At 40.4% G+C, this 14,853-nt stretch overlaps 4 protein-coding genes across 8 annotated transcripts in view; 2 read left to right on the top strand and 2 right to left on the bottom strand.

Annotated features, from left to right (window-relative positions):
• The window catches only part of LOC109534303 (4-coumarate--CoA ligase 1), a 4,360-nt gene extending 1,544 nt beyond the window's left edge, over window positions 1–2,816 (top strand). For all 4 annotated transcript variants that reach the window (XM_048669321.1, XM_048669320.1, XM_048669319.1 and 1 more), the window contains exons 3-8: window positions 818–1,079; window positions 1,135–1,316; window positions 1,375–1,484; window positions 1,541–1,703; window positions 1,766–2,056; window positions 2,105–2,816. In XM_048669321.1, the coding sequence (XP_048525278.1) occupies window positions 818–1,079; window positions 1,135–1,316; window positions 1,375–1,484; window positions 1,541–1,703; window positions 1,766–2,056; window positions 2,105–2,647 (1,551 nt within the window). In that variant the 3' untranslated portion in view covers window positions 2,648–2,816. The remainder of the gene's footprint in view (window positions 1–817; window positions 1,080–1,134; window positions 1,317–1,374; window positions 1,485–1,540; window positions 1,704–1,765; window positions 2,057–2,104) is intronic.
• Window positions 2,817–2,882: 66 nt separating this feature from the next.
• On the bottom strand, window positions 2,883–3,963 carry LOC109534301. The gene is made up of 5 exons (XM_019899911.2): window positions 3,703–3,963; window positions 3,404–3,628; window positions 3,224–3,352; window positions 3,024–3,171; window positions 2,883–2,965 (listed from the first exon to the last, which is right to left on the bottom strand). The coding sequence occupies exons 2-5, from the start codon at window positions 3,513–3,515 to the stop codon at window positions 2,920–2,922; spliced, it is 435 nt and encodes a 144-aa protein (XP_019755470.1). The 5' UTR covers window positions 3,516–3,628; window positions 3,703–3,963; the 3' UTR covers window positions 2,883–2,919.
• A 476-nt stretch (window positions 3,964–4,439) lies between these two features.
• Window positions 4,440–8,194, top strand: LOC109534297 (GDP-mannose 4,6 dehydratase). The gene is made up of 7 exons (XM_019899908.2): window positions 4,440–4,664; window positions 5,011–5,137; window positions 5,194–5,373; window positions 5,638–5,766; window positions 5,827–6,059; window positions 7,066–7,281; window positions 7,361–8,194. Exons 1-7 carry the CDS (start codon window positions 4,611–4,613, stop codon window positions 7,490–7,492), a joined length of 1,071 nt encoding a protein of 356 aa, XP_019755467.1. The 5' UTR covers window positions 4,440–4,610; the 3' UTR covers window positions 7,493–8,194.
• Window positions 8,195–11,463: 3,269 nt separating this feature from the next.
• LOC109534304 (forkhead box protein L1) lies at window positions 11,464–13,501 on the bottom strand. 2 transcript variants are annotated; one of them, XM_019899916.2, is made up of 5 exons: window positions 12,957–13,501; window positions 12,629–12,904; window positions 12,388–12,530; window positions 12,196–12,308; window positions 11,464–11,715 (listed from the first exon to the last, which is right to left on the bottom strand). In XM_019899916.2, the coding sequence occupies exons 2-5, from the start codon at window positions 12,892–12,894 to the stop codon at window positions 11,548–11,550; spliced, it is 690 nt and encodes a 229-aa protein (XP_019755475.1). In that variant the 5' UTR covers window positions 12,895–12,904; window positions 12,957–13,501; the 3' UTR covers window positions 11,464–11,547. The 2 variants fall into 2 exon arrangements, with proteins under 2 accessions (XP_019755475.1, XP_019755474.1); XM_019899915.2 differs by having other exon boundaries at window positions 12,962–13,376.
• Between the last annotated feature and the right edge of the window lie 1,352 nt (window positions 13,502–14,853).

Genomic DNA, 14,853 nt, shown 5'->3' with positions numbered 1-14,853 from the left:
CATGTTTTCCGTCCCGTTTTTGCTCATATCTCGGAGGCAAAATGAGCAAGAACGCTCATTTGTACATTATTCTAGAGAGAAATAAATGGCCTTTTGAGAAAGTGAACCGTCGATCAGGAAATGTTGGCAGTTTTCTCAAAAAATGCTTGAATTCAAAAAGTTTTAGATTTGCGTGGTTTTTTTTGAGTTGGAAAATCCACTTGAACATGACGCTGCTTTTTTCGAAGTTTCTCAAGAACCATTCGAGCCACAGCATTCGTTTTGGCATCGTTGGATAGAGAATTGAAAAGTGGATTTAGTCGTAACAACGTGAGTGAGGAAATTCGAGTAGTTTTGACCCAGAAAGCGAAATTTCAATATCAGACACTTAGTTGCAAGATTATGCCAAAATTCCATGTTTTCGGTCCCGTTTTTGCTCATATCTCGGTGGCAAAATGAGCAAGAACGCTCATTTGTACATCATTCTAGACATACATAAATGGCCCTTTTAGAAAGTGAATCATCGAAAAGCAAATGTTGGCAGTTTTCTCAAAAAATGCTTGAATTCAAGAAGTTTTAGATTTACGTGGTTTTTTTGAGGGGGGGGTCATGACCCCCATAACCCCCCCCTGGACCGCCCTTGGGCAAAGCCCTACTTTAATTTTAACTCTTGATCAAGTTTCAGCTCGAGATCTTGATAACCACGTTTGCAATTGATTAATAGTTTTTTATATATTAAAGCAAGCTTTTACTAAACATTCAATTTGCATATGTTTACACAACAAACTCATTTGATTTACGCTTAAATAACGTCTCTAACACAAAATTACTGTCCTAGATCGAAGCCGACACTGGGGAAAAAGAAAGCTACGCACATGCCAAACAACGGGCCGTGCGACTGGCTTGCGCCCTTAAAAAAGACAATTTGGTGCAACCTGGAGACACCACAATGGTTTGTTCGGAGAACACCATTCACAACATAATCCCCATATTGGCCACCACTTTCCTGGGAGGAAGTGCTGCATCGATAGATCCGATGGAAAGCGTCGACGAAATGGCAGGCGCTCTAGCGTATAGCGAACCGAAAGTTATTTTCACTGGTAGGACGAACTTGAAAAACGCAAAACAGGGATTAAGCCCCCTTCTCTTGCCCAGAAAAAAAGTCTGCTGGAATGCTAAAAGAAGCTCACAAGCAACTGGAGGCGAAGAACAACCAAAGGTATCAAGTGACGTTTTTTGTCATTGGGGCTGATGAGAAGATTGATGGGGATGTTCAGCGAATAGAGGACTTTGCACTGCCTTGCCCAGAAGAAAAAAGTTTCCAACTTCAACCCCAGGTGAGAATAACTAGAAATGGTTCTACGAGTAAATAAACCAGGATTCCTACAAGCGCAGGATTCGTTCGATACTGCCATTTACGTGTTCACCAGCGGAACTACCAGCCTTCCAAAGCCAGTGGCTTTGTCCCATTATGGAGTTCTTCACGGCTTCAAATGCCTGGTAGAGTGAGTGCATTCTTTAATCTCACCAACAAAATCGCTGGAAATATAAACCTGTTTAGTGAAATGGACAACGTGAACCCGGAAGTAATAACCCATTTCGCATCTCTTTACTGGATCTCAGCGATTCTCCTCACTGGAGTGACGCTGTCCCATGGAGGCACCAAAGTGATCGCTCCTAAAATACCTGTCTTAAATCTTCTGGAAATTATAGAGAAATACCAGGTAATAAACGAAAGGCGACCTATTGCTCAATAGTGCAGGTACTCAAAATCTATATGTTCCAGATCACATTCGCGTTTATGTCCAACACTTACACCTACGACATCACGAATCTCCCAGCAGAAACAATCGCCCAGCATGATACCTCCTCACTTTACTCTATAGTGATTGGGGGTTCCCCAATGGATGCCTGCCAATTGAGGAAAATGAGAGCAACTCTGCCTCACACTAAAGTAACGGTTGGTTACGGTTCCAGCGAATGTGCTGCTGTCTCGGCTTTTGACTTGCAAGACTTCAGGGCTTACGAGGAAAAAATTCTCTCATCAGGTAAACTGGTGGCCGACGTTGAAGTCAAGGTAAGTCGAGTGAGTCAGTGAAAGGCCCTAATAACCCGCGGTTTCCAGATTGTTGATTTGGAAACGCGCTGCTTGTTGCCGGCCAACGAAGTTGGCGAAATATTAGTCAGAAGCCCCTACATGATGAAAGGCTACCATGAAAAGTGCATCGTCTTCCCCAAATCCCCCTTGGATGAAACCGGATTCTTAAAAACAGGCGACTTGGGATTTTTTGACAGCGACAACTACCTCTTTGTTACGGATCGAATCAACGACACGTTTAAATACAAAACGTATCAGGTGAGCCCCCTGAGCATAGAAAGAGTTCTGCTTGAGCATGCGGCAGTGAAAAGCGCAGTTGCTTTCAATGTGTTCCATGAACAAGACAGAAACCATGCAGCAGCGATTGTAACACTTAAGCCAGGCTTTGAGGGTAGTGCGGAAGAGATTAAAGCCTTTGCCAACGCCAGGTTGTCCGAAAAGCATAAAATTAGGGCCAAAGTTTGGATACGGGAGCAGATTCCTTATAAAACCAGAACAGGAAAAGTGCAACGGGCGCACATAAGGGAGGAGTTTTCCAAAAAAATGCAGGAAGAGTGTACGCAGAGTTGAAGCTTGGAAAACCTAATGTGAATTTGTAGAACATTCTTAGGAGCATGCAGAAAATAAATCGATCTTCCTTGTGTCAATTGAAGCTGCTTGTGGGCAACGTACGTGGTTGTTGCAAAACATGTGTTTTTTACTTTATGGAGTTTTTACCAAATAAAATAGTGCAAATTGATATGCTTGCTGTTATATGCCTAAAGCTATCTTTTAATATCTGAACACAATTGACCCTTCTATTTGATTCAATTACCATAATTTATATTTGCATTTTTTTATAATCACATTTTGAAGAACTTATCAATGGTCAGACAGTAATTGATAAACCTGAAAGATCCCCAATAGTTTTACATATATATTTTTCGAAAAAAAAGCGCCCCAGTACCTGCTCATTTCCGATGTGTTGATAGAGTGAACCACTCGGGGCTTAAACCAGTTCTCCTCCTTGGAAAGTTTGCTTAGTTCCGGATCGCAGTTCCACCATCCATAATTCATGGAATTCGTCCCAGGATGTTTGAACATGTTTGTAGGGCCTGCACATTAATTGAAATTTACAACAAAATATTTACCGGCCAACATACGTACCGACCGGTTTAAATAGATATTTTTTGCGCATCCTGTACAGCCGGTCTTCCGATCCATAAGCGTACCCATCTGCAGTTCCAATGTAACAATCCAGCTCTTTGATTTTTTCCGCAAAAGTTCTGTGGTCATCTTCAATTCTCGATTAAATCGGAGTCTTAGTTTATAAACATGCATTCTTACATTCGTTATCTATGTAGGTGGTGGGAGGTTCTTGAAGCTCCTGATAATCGTCCCGCAGCATATCTTTGATAGGGTTGCTGGATCCATACTGGGTCAGCCCGAAAAAATCCATCGCTCGAATTTAAGTGATTTCAATTGACAAAACTGCCAAAATATGGCCTTATACCTACGTTAAAGTGTCTTACACCTGCTTTATACAAGGATTCATGAAAAATTTCAAACATTCTGGAAAGCAGCATAGATATTTGGTAACCGTGTCGTTTGGGTTCCCCCGAATTTATAGTTTTTTATTTTTTTACCTTCATCAAGCACTTTCAACGAAAACAATTCCCGGGTGGTCCATAAATTAAGCCAAAAACACTTACAAAACTTTTGAAATTCGCTGTTCCAAAACCACTTATTTATGCATAAAAATGAGATTGTCTGGTGCTATTACTTGCTAAATCGTGTTATAGGTATCAACAATTCATAACTCCACATGCAAAATTGTCTCTGAGATGCATAAAAATTGTGTTTTTCGCAAAAGTTTGAGAACCTTTTCTAACGTCTAAAGTTGATTGAGGTTATCTACCGCGTCAATAGTCAGATGACGGATAGTTTGTCTTTCAGGAATTCAACGCAATGCGGTGTTGCCACGTATTTTTCAGTTGTTTTCCTTTCGGGTAATTTTGAGTTTGTGTGTATTAGCATGGTTGAAGTGATTACTGTAATAAAACTTAAAAAAATATGCGGCAAGTAAAAATTAATTGCGTGAAAAGACCTAAATAATCGAATCCGACCCAAATTGAATGAGTCTACATGCTAGGTATCCAAGGAAACATATTTCAACAGTTTGGTAACTAACTAACTGAAATTTAGCCTGAAAATGGTGATTTTCCTCAAACTTTGTCAGTTTTTTGGCTTGGACTATCCATGATTTTTGTTAACTGAAACTGCTTAATTCAAAACAAAAAATTCGGAGCGGCTCAAACGACGACGATTTATGTAGAAATGCGGCAACAGTGACAACATGCAAAGAGCCTGGAGCGCCCCCTTTGTTATTGTGAGTTGTCAAATTTGTGAGTATTTAAAGCGCGGTTTGTTGTTCATCTGGCAAAATGAGAAAAACTGCTCCTCAGGATTGTTTTTCCTGTATTAACAGTGCGTTATAGAAAGCCAAGTGCTTTCGTGGCAACGTCCGATTGTTTGGAAGCATTTTCGAGTGACAATGGCAAGTGGAGATGGCAGGAAAGTGGCCCTGATCACTGGCATCAATGGGCAGGTGAGGAGCTTTGAATTTCCCCGATTTTTCCATAATTTTCCAACTCCCTAGACACGTATACATGTTCACTGAATAACTAGAAATCTGATAGCTGCTTTTCATGCATCCCCCGAGTGTTGACTAGAACTACATCGAAAAAGCAAATGTGCCGAATTGAACCTGGCAAAGCCCTTCAGCATTGCTAATTCTCCGCAATCCGACCTTAAAAGCAGCTTCATACGTGCCAACTGTTCATTGTCAATACACCTTATCTTGACTGATAAAACCATCCTACGCCTCGTAATATAAACCTTAATTCCAATAGTTGTGTTGGTTTAAACTCATTGTGTGTGTGCAATGATTGCAGGATGGCTCCTATTTGGCCGAATTGCTGCTCAACAAAGGCTACGAAGTGCATGGAATCATTCGAAGGGCCAGCACGTTCAACACAAGCCGCATCGACCATCTACACACTGATCCCTATGCACACAAAGGTATGGTAAAGCTCTGGACAGATGGCGAATGCGTTGCTAATCAAGTAATTTTTAAGGCGGAAAGCTCTATCTGCACTATGGCGACATGACTGATTCCAGTTGTCTGGTGAAAATCATCAGCGCAGTTAAGCCCACTGAAGTCTACAATTTGGCTGCACAAAGCCACGTTAAGGTGTCCTTCGACCTGAGCGAATACACCGCCGAAGTCGACGCTCTTGGCACCTTAAGGCTGCTGGGTAAGAAGGTGATTTAAGTAACCAGATAATGATTATGTCTAGTGTTATGAAGGATTAGAACCAGCCTGGCTGGATTAAATCCGCTAAGCTTAGGCGGTAATCTGGTTTTACGCAATATTTTTGGATTTGCCACATCGAATAGTTCACCTGGGAAGGATTATATCGAATTAATTACTAACGTGTTTGTTTGATGAAAATTTAAAATAACGCGAACTTTTCAAATGAAATTAATTTAAACGTTTAAGCTAAATTGTACGATTTCAGATGCGATCCGAACATGCGGGTTGGCCACCTACTCGAAGTTCTACCAAGCTTCCACCAGTGAGCTTTATGGGGATGTTAAGGAAATCCCGCAAAGCGAGGAAACCCCATTCAACCCCAGGTCCCCTTATGGTAGGTTTGTCTCGGTCTTCTAGCTGAACCATTGATTGATAATCGCTTTATTCCTTCCAGCTTGTGCCAAACTGTATGCATATTGGATAGTGATAAACTACCGTGACGCCTACAATATGTTTGCCTGCAACGGAATCCTATTCAACCACGAAAGCCCTCGCAGGGGCGAAACGTTCGTTACCAGAAAAGTAACCAGAGAAGTTTCGAAAATTAAGCTGGGACTCAGTGAGGTGCTGGTGTTGGGCAACCTGAACTCGAAAAGAGATTGGGGCCATGCGAAAGACTACGTTGAGGTAACTTAGTTCTTAAGTTTGTGTGATGGAAAACTGAATAATCCATTTCTGGCAGAATGTCCCTCATAAAGTTGAGCGGAGGCACTCGAGGGAAACTATATGCAACTTATATTGCATACTTTTTGTGCCTTTAAAATGCGAGGAAATAGGATTTTTCGCGAGCGAAACGCCAAGTTTGGGTTTTATGAGGCACGATCAAATACAGAAACTATGCTTTTGGCTCACTCGACTGAATCGTTGGTTGCTGAATTTCTAAAAAAAAAAAAAATAGTTCTCCAATTTGCACGTTCTAGATCCATTAACTTCCACTATTTGCCCAACATTCATTCCGCACAGTTTTAGTTGAGCAATTTTTCAATTTCCATTTGGTCTGTGCACGTTTCAGTTATCTTGCCTAATCAATTTTCGCAGCAAAAATGGCGTTCTCCTGCTCATAAAGGCATTTTTGTCCCGGTTAAAGCGCTTTGAGACATCGCTCGTCGTCTACCTAAATGCGAAACGTAATATGCGAGAGTTAAAGTAAATTTTCTAGTGCCTCGACGTGTCTCCGCGTGTTCTTTATTACCAGCAACGGCAGGTTTCTGCCGGGAAAAAGAACAACGCGAGCCGATGCACCCAACTCGTTTCTTTTTTACTTTTCGACTCATATAAGGACTCTTCTCCGGAAATTGCCAGTTGTGTTGAGTTGAAAGCAGTTGCATGGAAGCATAGTTTCTTCACATCCACTTCCGCAACTTAAAATATCCAAAGCTCGTGCCGTGACTCCGGGAAATCCATTTTTAAGTAATCGCAGATGCGCTCTCTCGGGAGGTTTCCGCATCATCAAAAATTCATTTGCAACCCTTGCGACCGCTCAAACTTAAATTTGCAACTTGCCTAGTGTGAGTTTTATGACTGCGCAGGGTGGCTCGACCATGTCGTCCTGCTTTTTCCCATATTCTGTCTATTGCCGATTTTTGGTAAAATGCTCACTAGTTAACAGTTTAAAAAATATATTTGGTTTTAGGCGATGTGGTTGATGCTTCAGCAAGAAAAGCCCGATGATTTTGTGATTAGCACCGGAGAAACGCACAGTGTCAAGGAATTTGTTGAGGAAGCCTTTAAGCATATTGACGAAGAGATTGTGTGGGAAGGTGAGGGCATTAACGAGGTGGGAAAGGATAAGCAAAGTGGCGTGGTGAGAGTGCGTGTGGACGCAAAGTACTTCAGGCCGACCGATGTGGTAAGTGACTAAGCGAACTTTTTAAATCTTCTTCGGTAATCCGCTGCTCTGTCAATGCGTGATAATTGGCTGTTTGCAGTGTTTCCTTCTGGGCGATCCCACAAAAGCCAGAGCCAAATTTGGTTGGGCTCCAAAAGTTTCCTTCTTGGAACTAGTGAAGGAAATGATGGAAGCGGACTTAGCACTCATGAGAAGGAATCCAATGGCATAAATTGGGTTCTTTACTCAAGTCAATCTACTATTTAAAGTATTTGGTTCAATTGTTGGGTTCATATCGGATGTAAACTGGACGGCAGATGGATTGATAACACTGTATAAAAGCTGCAAGTTCACACGCTAAAGCAGCGCTTGCAGGCGAATCATTTTTCAACAGTCGTCGCGTTTCTGGATGTTTCTTGCTTTTTTCGACGTTCCTCTTTTGAGTGGTAAACGTTCCCATTTTTCTGCTTTTAGCTGTATGTTGTTGTTCGTTTCCTCTTTTCAATCCATTTTTCGTAGATTTAAGTTGGATGATTGTTAAAAAATCAAACACATTTTCTGTGGAATCTGTTTTATTGACCAGAAAATCCTTCCTTTTGGTAATTGAACATTCCATTCGTTTACAGGTTGCTCCGTCTTATTTACCCTACTCTTTTATTTCTTTTAATATCGATTTGTCGAAACCTTCCATCAAAAAGCGAATATTTATAGATCATCCTTATTTCAGAAATTTGAAAATCGAATCGTTGTTTAAGAGAAAAGTTAAATTTACTCTCGTTGACGATCACGCATGATTGAACTGCATTTGTAAGTTTATAGGAACATTATTCTAGCCCGGTATGTGGTGTATTGTAAAATGTTTTGTAGCTATTGCGGGGTTGGTGTAATATAGAAACTTTGAATTTTTTGTAAATACATTCAACTATTTTGTTTATTTTTTTGTTGATTTCCTCCTGATCAATCCGTTCCATTAAATCCACTCATATCACTCTTTCGAAATATTTCCTGATGTGTCGAACAAGATGCGTGGTTGCGCTTATGAAACCTCAAACAGTTGATTTACAATGTGTTTTATTTTCGATTCGAAACCATAAACCCTCTGTGTTGGGCGGCAGTCTTTGGATCCGTGTGTTATGCTGTTTGACTGACTGTTTTAATGTTCACGCCCAAGCAAACAAACACTTTCGGTTTCTAGAACATTACTATTTACTTATACGCCGCCTTTTTATGCCTCTTTGCGACACATACGCGATCGACTCACGGGTGGTCCTTCCACTTTCCTGGAACTCCATCCAGTTTCCATTTGGACAGATGTCCCTGTTGGTGTTACGCAATCAGATGAAATAATAGCTGATCGAGGCCGATCAAAGGTGCTTTGATGTATTCTAATTGATTCTCGATTATTTTTTTGTTTAAATTGTGGCAATCGTTAAATTTATTTAAAAATAATGTACTTTGTGGTGGGCCGATTTAACGAAAATAAATCGTTTCCGTTTTATCGCCGTTATTAAAAGACGCTTCTTTGATTTCGGCTCGTAATGGATTTCGAGGGCGATTCACGATTTTTTATTGGTTTGACTGTTTGTGTCATTGGCGAATTGAATTGAAAATGGAAATTTAGTTGCGACTGAGTCGAAACCGCGGATTCTGCCATAGAAATTGCATTTTTTCGATAAAGGCATTAAGATCGTCGAATTCACATATAATAAACCTGCCTCCTGTGCCATGTCGTTGTTAAGGACACTAACTCGCTTTGGTGGGCGAGAAAAATGCTGAAAATGCGTCGCACAAAGCAAATTCAAAGACAAAACGAATAGAAAGGAAATACCTTGCCTAAAGTGTTTGAAATACACCCGGCTTAATAAAATATTCAAAAGACAGGGGACCGTGTTCTTTTTATTTTCGCGACGAATTATTTGACGAGGGCGGCTTTGCCATTTTAAGAAATCCCGTAATGCGGTCGACACCGTTTTATTTTGTCGGTTTTCTATTAGACGAGATAATTGCTGCTATTAAGACGATATGCTGAACGCACTTGCGGAAGATCAGTGCAGTTAAATCGCTGTTCTAGTTGTCCTTTGGACAGCTAACACGCATAAGAAACGGCATGGCTTGGCTTGGAAAAGCGGGTTTTTTTGACCCACAGTGTTTTTGCGCATTTACTCATAATCTGCAACCAGTTCAAAAAATTGAAACATTTTTTTTTGGGAAAAATTGATTGCTTTGTAGTGAATTCTCCGGATGTTTTCGCAGGTAAGTTGTAGATGGTTCAGGCCTTTGCAGTGTTTTGCTTCAAAGTTTTATTGTTGGAAAGCGCCTATTTTTTCACGCTCTATGTGTTTCAAACCTGTTCTTCTCATGACTTCTAATAATATACAGGCAAAAATGCCTTTATCTTTCAGAGCGTTGAAAATATTTTGTGTATAGAGTTCCTTTCTGAGTTGAGTGATTAGAACGATCTTAAGGTATTTTCTGCGAAAAATTATAAAATAAATTTTATTAGAACACTCGCCTCCTTTGTCGCTTTGTCAAAAGTTTTGAAATCTGTTTCCAGCTTCGAATTTGGGACAAAAATCAAATAATTTTTTTAACAAAAAAGGAACAGAATAAGCGAAAGACTGTAGAGTTTGTCAAAATACTGTGGCTTTTTAGTTTTTAGTCTGAATTGTTTTCTGCTTTACTTTCTACTCAAAAACGCTTTATGTTGTTTCCCTTAAAAATATTGACAATCTGGAAGTCTTACGCGAAAAATTACAAGATGGATTTATAGCTTTGTAGGAATTCTAAAAAAAAAAATCAGTGTCGAAAATAAATTTTTCCTGTTTTTTCCCGAAAAATGTCAACTCAATGATCAGCAGGGGTGATTTTCTCCACAAACTTTGCGAAAAATCCCCGGTTTTTTCCGATTTTCAATGAAAAACTGCTCGTCGTCCGTCGTCATTTTGTGTTTTTGTTGTTCAGTTGAGTTGCCAATCTAGAAGCTTTCAAAAGTGCGTCGATGTCCGGCGAAAATCATTAAGGCTTTCTCAAACACCGATTACAAAAATAAAAGTTTTTAGTCAAAAGCGAAGAAAACCCATTATTTTCCCAGTTTCTATTATACTTTCCTGACAATTATGGAATCTTTTCAGCCCAAAAATGACAAAATTAGTTGTCAGAAAATTCGCCTCATTCATCGCTTTGCAAGTAGATTTAAAAGCCCTTTTCAGCTTCGAATTTGGCACAAAAATCAGATAATTTAAGTTAGTATTTTACCGAAAGTAATTATGATTATCTTAAAAAAATTACCAGAGCAAAGGTTTACAAAAAATATTTGGAAAATTCGCCTCCATCATCGCCTTGAAGATTTTCAGTTTCCTTAAAATTTCAGGTCTTAAGCAATTCTTTCGACGCAAAAAACGCATCATTTTTTAGTTTCACTTAAAACCACTGACAATCTTCAGGTATTTTCTGTGAAAAATTATGAAATACATTTTATTGACACTCTCCTCCTTAACAGCTTCGTAAACATTTTTCTAGAACCTTTAGCAGCATTGAATTTCTGATAAAACCCCAATAATTTTTTCTGGATTTTTTCTAAAAAAATATTTTCCCGAACAGAACAAGCGAAAGTTTATAATCAATTATTTGGAAAACTCGTCACCTTCGTCGCTGTGAACAATTTGCTTTTTTTAAATTTCTTCACTTTCCGGTCAATACTTTTAAACAAAACTCTCTCTAAACAGAAACAGGCGTTTTTTCATAACGTTTTACTGTATAATACTAGCAAACTGAGAGTCTTACGCAAAAAAATTAAGAGATCGATTTTACAACAAATCTCGTCGTCTTTATAGTTTAATCTTCTAGCCTTTGTCGAATACCCGTTTTACCTTCGAATTTGGGACAAAATCGGAAAAAATTCTCGTGTTTTTTTTTTTTTTTATAAGTTTTCCCTAAAAACAGCCAGAGAAAGCAAAATCGTATAATCAACTATGTGGAAGACTCGCCGCCCTGCGACCCTGCCACCCCAAATGAGTTATAACTCATTAACAGATGAGTCCAAACAACTCAAAAGCGCACTCAACACAGTGTCACCCAGGCCTACCCTGTTTACATCTTCAAAAGTTGGTATCTATAATGCAAATACCTTCGGGATATTCTTCGTTGATTCACTCAGGCATGGCGCAATTTCTAGGTATCGTCCCGTTACAAAAATACTGTGCGCACTTCTGACATAATACCTTTAATATCTAAACAAACAGCCCTAGCTTATAGCAAAATTTGCGTAGATTTTTGCTCAAACGGCCATTAACTGTCCATTTCGTTGTGTATTGACGGTTCATGGTCACTAATATCGGCGTTTTTGTTATCACTTTTGATTAAATTTTCTATGGTGAACAGACTAGAGTTTTTCAGTTTCTTCATCGACTCGGCCATGGCATTTGGGCAGTGCTTAACGAGCGCCAGGGCTTCTTCCTGGAATCGAATTTCAATTTTGAGCATTCAACAAATAGAGTGGAGTTGAAATATCGGGGAAAACTCCCCCTTGGAGGGCAGAAGCGCCTAATTAAAAACAGAGAAAAAACCGCTCAAACCGGCCAACACAAATAAAAAGTTTTCAGTCCTGAGCCGCGCAGAAATAAAGTTTTAACAGCAACGTAAATTCGGCGTACACTTTACTACCGCTAAAGTTGTTAAATTATTTTTAACAGGAGCTAGTTAAACACGGAACGTTTTGTTTTGGAAGTTTTTGCATTTTATGCAGAATACAAAGCCTGCCAAGCGTTTACGTCCACGCTGATTAAACAGTTTGTTGTAATGGAGTTGGCCGGTTCTGATTATTAGTGTCGGTTCTTTTGTTTGTCTTTTGTTTCTCCTGTCGGCGCTAATTAGATGCAAAGCTGGAAGTTCTTCGCATTTATCTTCTCGAGTGGTGCGAAAACGGGCGAGTTTTACCTGAAAAATCGAGGTGTCGCAGTCGCTCAATCGCTGCCGTCTGGTTTTCCTTCGCCGGTAGTTTCCCTTCTCGAACATGTTGGCCGCCTTGGGATCCAGCATCCAGTAAGAACCTGGAACACGTCAATTCATTAGCCAGGTGATAACACTGTGCAAGCAACTTGCGACAAGCAGTGTTTGTCGGCAAATTACCTTTGCCGCCCGTTTCTGTTGCTCCGTGAATCTTATCTCTAGCAACTTTTACGAAACAGTCATTCAAGCTGAGATTGTGCCGTATGGAGTTCTGCCAACCTTGTTTGTTCTCTCGGTAATATGGGAAGTTTTCCATTATAAATCTGCCAAGAAATTCATTGAAATTGGTCAAATCGTCCCGGTAGTTACGATCCCGCGCTTCTTTCGCCACAAAGTTTTAGGCAATTTTTCAAAATCTCACCGGTAAATTCCTGACAAAGTAAGTCGTTGTTTCGGACTGGTCGATATGGCCATGGCGATCAGGGCAATATAAGAGTAAGGAGGTTTTTCAGGGCGGGGTTGGGCAATTTTCAGGGGCAGCGGAAAGAACAGATGAGGATAGTAGGGGTTGAAGAGCCGCTGAGCCAAAAAGCTGCTGGTCTGGGCGTTTTGCAAACAATCGGCCAAATGGTCCAGGCAGTAGCAGTTTGGGTCCAGAATGGGCGGCGCGCTCTGAATGTGAAACATCTTGCTTATGCTGCAAGGGAATTCATTATTTTTCGACCGAGCCCTGATCGGTCTGAGCAAACCTCACCCAGCGATAAATCCTGTTCAATCACATTTCCATTCACAGCAAACACAATTGATGCGGTCACACTTGAGTTAAATCCGATAGTTTTTCACGCACTTGTAACGCATGTCCCGATTAACTAGCACTGAACCACTCTGGATGACTGGCAGTGTTCGGGTTTCTCCTCCCACTAGGGGGACTTGCTTAAGACGCCTTAACTTTGAGTCATTCAAGGCGGGATTTATCGGGCACCCGGTTTCAATTGGCTGCAGCGTTTCAGAATGACTTTGGGATGTTTATAGTGAGTTTTTTCTGTGCTCGTTGCATTAACTGACTGTAGTAGAAAACTGTAGTGTTTTTCACGGTTGGTCTAATTGGGCGATAAAGTTTTCATTTGAGGAAATGGACAGCGATTCAGTCAGATCCATCCAAAATCCAAAAAAATCGATTTGTGACACCCTGTGTTATATTCCTCTTCCTGTGCAAGCGCCAACGTCTCCCGTGTTATGAATATCTCCCTGTCAGCTCGATCCGAAGACCGAAAATCGCAATATCAAAGGCTTTATTTCACGATAAGTACCTACCTAGGGGAAATAATAATTCCTTTCATTTTGAATATATGAATACGTGGAATCGTTTCGTTCGAATATATGCAACGAGGCCTGCTTTGAAAGGGCATTTTATGTGCAACTTGCCTTGCGATTGTGCCGTTGTTTGTAATTTTCAGCACCCACACACACACATTGAGAATCTCCAGCGATAGCAAAAAACGATAAATCGAAGCATCGATATATTATAAATGGTGTTCCCACATTCACTTTTAATATTTTCCATCTAATGTGTAATTTGGAGCGGGCGGATCGTCATATATTAATGGGGAGCAAACAAAAGACGGTATACCATGCGACATAGTGTTGAATAATAGACCAAAGAAGCACCATTCGATAAAGAATTTATCGGCAAAATTTCGCTGTTTTCATGCGGCTGGAAAATTGCCTCTACATGGGTAGCACTAACGTCCAACAGCTGCTTTCGGTATTAGTTGAACTAGACGTTTTTCCATTATTCAGTGGTTTGTCTTCCATTCGTTCTAGATGAAAGGGCGCGCACATTAAATGTCGACATCATCCTGTCAGTTGGCACCCAGAATGGTTTCATTAACTGCGCAAAGTGGCCCATATAAAGAAGATAAAGCAAGTTTAGTTCCTTACATATCATCTACACAGAGCCGCAGATAATGTTTATGAGCCATTTAGGAGCCAGTAAAACCGGCTCTTTATTCCTCCCGATAAGCAACGGCAAGGGATGGGGGTGGCTTCCCTATCTGGGGTTCAGTGCAGCAACAAGGCGCGCAAATAGTGTCGATAGTTTTCCCCAACAGTCGCCCTAATTACAATTAACCATGCCGGTGTTTTTCCCCAATAATAAGAAACAACTACGTAACTAAAAATGCAAGCGCCTCAGTTTCCAAACAGACATCAACACCGAGACTGCGAAGGCAAACAGGAAAATTACATCTGATTCGGAAATCAGCGAATCGAAAGAAGAGATAGCATTGTTCGAGACAGTTCGTCTTGCGTTGTTCCTGCAGATTCTGCGGGTTTGACGTGAGGCACACATTTTAGATAAACCCCCTAGACAAATAGCGACGGGAGTTTCGGTTTGGTTGAACGAGTTCAGAGGAAAGTTCTCGACAGAAACAAAAATAGCTGACGGAATATTGATTTCGGTCAAATTCACTACAAAATTCTCACAAAAGGGTTATGACTTCCTCCGCTTCAATCGGTATGGTTTTGTGAACGTGGAAAACTGCCAGTTCAGTTAAGCGATCTTCTGCCATTGGAGCTCTAAAAAAATTCGGCAAAAATTTCATTCCAGGACTCGTGCAAAAATCAAGCGACTGATTCCACTGCTCT

This window comes from Dendroctonus ponderosae, unplaced genomic scaffold (genome assembly GCF_020466585.1).
Source record: "Dendroctonus ponderosae isolate FM_Combo_2020 unplaced genomic scaffold, Dpon_F_20191213v2 Dpon_F_20191213_8, whole genome shotgun sequence".
Lineage (NCBI taxonomy): Eukaryota > Metazoa > Arthropoda > Insecta > Coleoptera > Curculionidae > Dendroctonus > Dendroctonus ponderosae.
This window is presented reverse-complemented; position numbering and strand designations above follow the sequence as displayed.